This window comes from Nicotiana tomentosiformis, chromosome 1, assembly GCF_000390325.3.
Source record: "Nicotiana tomentosiformis chromosome 1, ASM39032v3, whole genome shotgun sequence".
NCBI classification, from domain to species: domain Eukaryota; kingdom Viridiplantae; phylum Streptophyta; class Magnoliopsida; order Solanales; family Solanaceae; genus Nicotiana; species Nicotiana tomentosiformis.
In genome coordinates, this window is record NC_090812.1 from 55457616 (window position 1) to 55462457 (window position 4842).

The 4842-nt window shown below is 43.1% G+C and overlaps 2 protein-coding genes across 2 annotated transcripts; both read left to right on the plus strand.

Moving 5' to 3' along the window:
* Nucleotides 1–691: 691 nt before the first annotated feature.
* Nucleotides 692–1063, plus strand: LOC104119014 (uncharacterized). Its single transcript, XM_009630402.2, has one exon. It carries the CDS (start codon nt 692–694, stop codon nt 1061–1063), a length of 372 nt encoding a protein of 123 aa, XP_009628697.2.
* Nucleotides 1064–1267: 204 nt separating this feature from the next.
* On the plus strand, nt 1268–4378 carry LOC138906560 (uncharacterized). The gene is made up of 5 exons (XM_070195635.1): nt 1268–1351; nt 1633–2051; nt 2288–2401; nt 2628–2876; nt 3571–4378. The coding sequence occupies exons 1-5, from the start codon at nt 1268–1270 to the stop codon at nt 4376–4378; spliced, it is 1674 nt and encodes a 557-aa protein (XP_070051736.1).
* The last annotated feature ends 464 nt before the right edge of the window (nt 4379–4842 follow it).

Sequence of the window (4842 nt, forward strand, 5' to 3'; positions counted from 1 at the left end):
GGACAACAATGGGGGACCTCAAAATCAGCAGTACAGACCAACCCAGGAACAATACAATACCATTCCAGGGAGAGCACGACCACAAGGCCAAGTTGTGCCTTATCAAAGACAGCAGGGCTACAATCAGCAGTACCAACAACAGTTGGCTTACCAACCGCCTCATCAACAATATGACAATAATATGATAGAAATCAAGGGCATGTTGCAACAACACATGGGGACAAATGGAAAGATGCAAGAAAAGTTAGCCGCACATGATTCGACTATTAAAGGCATTGAAACTCAATTAGGCCAGTTATCTATGGCCTTTAACAATCGCCCACAGAGAACGTTGTCTGCAGACACAAACATCAATCCAAATGAGCAGAATCCAAATCAGCTAATGGCAATGAGTCTCAGGAATGGAAAGGATTTAGACAGAGAGCACGAAGTTGTTCAATCTAGGAGAGACGTATTGCCAAGTACTCCAGTGACATTAGAGACTGACGAGTCAACGGAGCTCACAGAAGTTGTAATTGAACAGGCACACGTGGACAAAGGCAAGGAGAAGGAATTTGAACAACTCCCAGAACAGGTGGTGGAAAAGGCTCCTAATAAAGAAAAGACACCAAGAAGTGGGTAGAAGCTAACTCCTGCACCATTCCCTCAAAGGTTGGCAAAGCAAAAGAAATATAATCAGTACAGGAAATTCATGGAAATGCTTAGACAAATTCAATTGAATATTCCGTTGATGGATGCTTTGAGGGAAATGCCAGGCTATGCAAAAATGATGAAGGATCTAATGTCTCGAAAAATTGACTTCCAGGACCTGTCTACTGTAACTCTAACTCTAACTTGCAGCGAGATAGTGACAAGGCCTATGGCTCAAAAACTGTCTGATCCCGGTAGTTTCACTATCCCATGCACAATTAGAAGTTATGCTTTTGCTAAAGCATTGTGTGACTTAGGAGCCAGTATCAACTTGATGCATTTGAAAATCTACACAAAATTAGGCATTGGCAGAGCTAGACAGACCTCAATGTTGTTGCAACTGGCTGATCGCACAGTTAAAAAGCCGACATGAATTCTGGATGATGTGCTCGTCCAAGTGGGGAAGTTTGTATTTCCTGCCGACTTCGTTATTCTTGACTGTCAAGTTGACGAAGAAATACTAATAATTTTGGGGAGGCCGCTCTTAGCCACTGGGATAGCATTGATCGACTGTGAGACTGGAGAGTTAAAAATAAGGTTGAATAATGAGTAAATAATATTCAATGTTCAACAATCTATGAGGAGGCCCAGCGAATCTGCAAATTGTTCACTAATGGAGGCGGTGGATGTAATACTACAAGAGAAGGATGAAACCCTTAATGTCAGTGATCCGTTAGAAGCTTGCTTGATGAATTTGGAAGATGAGGATGGTTAAGAATTGGCAAAGTGGGCCATGGCTCTCGAAGGTCAAGGGTTCTGGAAAACTGAACCCCAGTTCGAGCCACTACACTTAGAAGAAAGGGCAACACCACCTGCGAAGCCATTAATAGAGGAGCCACCACAGTTGGACCTGAAACCGCTTCCAGCTCACCTCAGGTACGCCTTCTTAGGCCTAACTCTACTTTATATGTTATTATGTCATCCGGTTTGTTACGTGTGCAGGTAGAACAACTCCTACAGGTGTTACAAGAATGTAAGCCTGTTATTGGTTGGACCATGGCAGATATAAAGGGTATCAGCCTGGCCTTTTTCATGCACAAGATTCTCTTGGAAGAAGGGCACAAACCTTCCAGAGAACATCAAAGAAGACTGAACCCAAACATGAAAGAAGTGGTGAAGAAAGAAGTGATCAAGTGGTTAGATGCGGGTATCATCTTCCCCATCTCTGACAGTAACTGGGTCAGCCCAGTTCAGTGTGTGCCAAAGAAGGGTGGAATGGCGGTCGTGCAAAATGAGAAAAATGAGTTGATCTCAACTCGTACAGTCACGGATTGGCGAATTTGCATGGATTATAGAAAACTGAACATAGCCATCCGGAAAGACCATTTCCCATTGCCATTCATTGACCAAATGTTGGATAGGTTGGCTGGGCGGTCTCACTTTTGCTTTTTGGATGTATATTCGGGGTACAATCAGATCTCAATAGCCCCTGAAGATAGAGAGAAAATATCCTTTACTTGTCCGTATGGCATCTTTGCCTTTCGGAGAATGCCGTTTGGCCTGTGCAATGCACCGGCTACATTTCAGAGGTGTATGTTAGCCGTTTTTACTAATATGGTTGAGGATATTATGGAAGTCTTTATGGATGATTTCTCAGTGGTGGGGGAATCATTCGAATACTGTCTTCACAATTTAAGAAGAGTGTTAAAAAGGTGTATGGAGACAAATTTAGTGCTGAACTGAGAGAAGTGCCATTTTATGGTACAAGAAGGTATAGTATTGGGGCATCGAGTGTCCAGTAAAGGCATTGAGGTCGACCATGCTAAGGTTGACGTGATTGAGAAGTTTCCACCATCCACTTCACTCAAGGTAGTGAGAAGTTTCCTTGGGCACGCCGGGTTTTACAAGCGATTTATAAAAGATTTCTCTAAAATTGCTAACTCCTTATGTAAACTCCTTGAAAAGGATCATCCCTTTGTGTTCTCTGATGATTGCAGGTTGGCATTTGAGGAGCTGAAGAAGAGATTGGTGACTGCACCAATCATTGTTGCACCCAACTGGGAGCAACCATTCGAGCTCGTGTGTGACGCGAGTGATTATGCTATAGGAGCAGTCCTGGGGCAGTGTAAAGACAAACTGGTGCACCCAATTTACTATGCAAGCAGAATGCTAAACGGTGCACAACTCAATTATACCGTGACTGAGAAAGAGATGTTGGATGTGGTGTTTGCATTCGACAAATTCAGGTCTTATTTGGTTGGTTAAAAAATATACTGACCATGCAGCACTTAGGTACTTGAGAGCAAAGAAGGAGTCAAAGCCACGCTTGATCTGTTGGGTTCTTTTGCTATAAGAATTCGATTTGGAGATCCGCGATAGGAAAGGGACAGATAACCAAGTGGCAGACCACCATTCAAGGTTGGAGGGAGCTTAAAAGAAAGTAGAGGTTGAAGATATAACTGAGACATTCCTGGACGAATAATTACTAGTTGTGGCAATGGAGGAGACGTTATGGTATGTTGATATTGCTAATTATTTGGCAAGCGGTATTGTACCTTATGAACTCTCTTCGATTCAAAAGAAAAAGTTCTTTCGCGATTGTCGGTCTTATTATTGGGATGAACCTTTACTTTTCAAAATATGTGTAGATAACATGATCCGGAGGTGTATCCCCGAGAAAGATCAATCTTCTGTTTTGCACGCTTGCCATGCTTTACCATATGGTAGGCACTTTGGAGGAATTCGGACAGCGTCGAAGGTGTTGGAGTCGGGTTTGTATTGGCCGACTTTATTCAAGTATGTCTATGCTTGGGTGAAAAGTTGTGATGAGTGCCAAAGGACATGCAACATATCTCGCTGTCACGAGATGTCGATGACTACAATTCAAGAGGTGGAAGTATTTGACATGTGAGGGATTGATTTTATGGGACTATATGTCAGCTCGTATGGTAACAAGTACATATTGGTAGCAGTTGACTACGTCTCCAAATGTGTTGAAGTTATGGCCCTTCCAACAAATGATGCCAAAGGAGTGACAGGCTTTCTAAAGAAAAATATTTTCACATGTTTTGGCACTCCGAGAACTATAATCAGTGATGGTGGAACCCATTTTTGCAATAGAGCATTCGCAAGGCTGTTAGAAAAGTATGGAGTTCGCCATAAGGTTGCCACACCTTATCACTCACAAATGAGTGGGCAAGTGAAAGTGTCCAGCGGGGAAATCAAAAGTGTCCTGACCAAAACAGTGAATGCGACAAGGACCGATTGGGCAAAGAAGTTGGATTATGCATTATGGGCGTACCGCACAACATTTAAAACTCTAATTGGTATGCCTCCATACAAGTTGGTGTTTGAAAAAGCATGCCATCTTCCAGTGGAGCTTGAGCATAAAGCCTTATGGGCATTGCGGCAGTTGAACCTGGATATGGAAACCGCAGGCACAAGTAGAGTCACAGAGCTACATGAACTCGAGGAATTCCGGTTCCATACATTCGAGAATGCAAGATTGTACAAAGAAATGATGAAGATGATGCATGATAAGCACATTCTAGATCGTAACTTCAAACCCGGAGATCTAGTGTTGTTATACAACTCGAGATTAAGATTGTTTCAGGGTAAGCTGAAATCTATATGGTCAGGACCATTTAGAGTTGTGCAAGTGTTCTCAAGTGGAGCAGTAGAAATTGAGTCCGAAGATGGAACGAATAGGTTTAAAGTGAATGGGCAAAGGTTGAAACATTACCCTTGAAATGGTGGAAGAAAAATGGGAGAAAGTTGTGATGTCTTTGGAGGAGCCTCAATATGTGAGCGAAGTGCAATCATGAAAGCATGCGTCGTGCTGCAACGTTAAATCAGGCGCTTCCTGGGAGGCAACCCATGGTTTTGTTGTAATTCACTGTGCCGCGATGTTAAATCAGGCATTTTTTGTGAGGCAACCCAATATTTTTTCTTTGTTCTTATTTTTCACGGTGAAAGTATTGACAGGTCTATTAATGTGTAGGAATGAAATTGTGTGCAACGGAAGGATTCAGGGTGAGGAAATCCATTTGGAGATAGGTAAAAAAATGGCTAAAACGGAGAAATTTCGAAGGACAAACGTGCGCAGCTGCGCACTGACCGCACACTTTCGAACCCCTACTGTTGCACATGCGCAGCCGCGCACCGGCCGCGCATGGACCGCGTAATTTTTGACACCCACTGCCCTATGTGCGC

Bases quoted from the DNA above. Each gene is read 5' to 3' on its own strand.
- LOC104119014 (XM_009630402.2), top strand. From the start codon at position 692: ATGGAAATGCTTAGACAAATTCAATTGAATATTCCGTTGATGGATGCT.
- LOC138906560 (XM_070195635.1), top strand. From the start codon at position 1,268: ATGAGGAGGCCCAGCGAATCTGCAAATTGTTCACTAATGGAGGCGGTG. The intron at 1,352-1,632 runs GTCAGTGATCCG...TTACGTGTGCAG, and splicing joins AGAAGGATGAAACCCTTAAT to GTAGAACAACTCCTACAGGT. The intron at 2,052-2,287 runs GTTGGCTGGGCG...ATGATTTCTCAG, and splicing joins ATTGACCAAATGTTGGATAG to TGGTGGGGGAATCATTCGAA.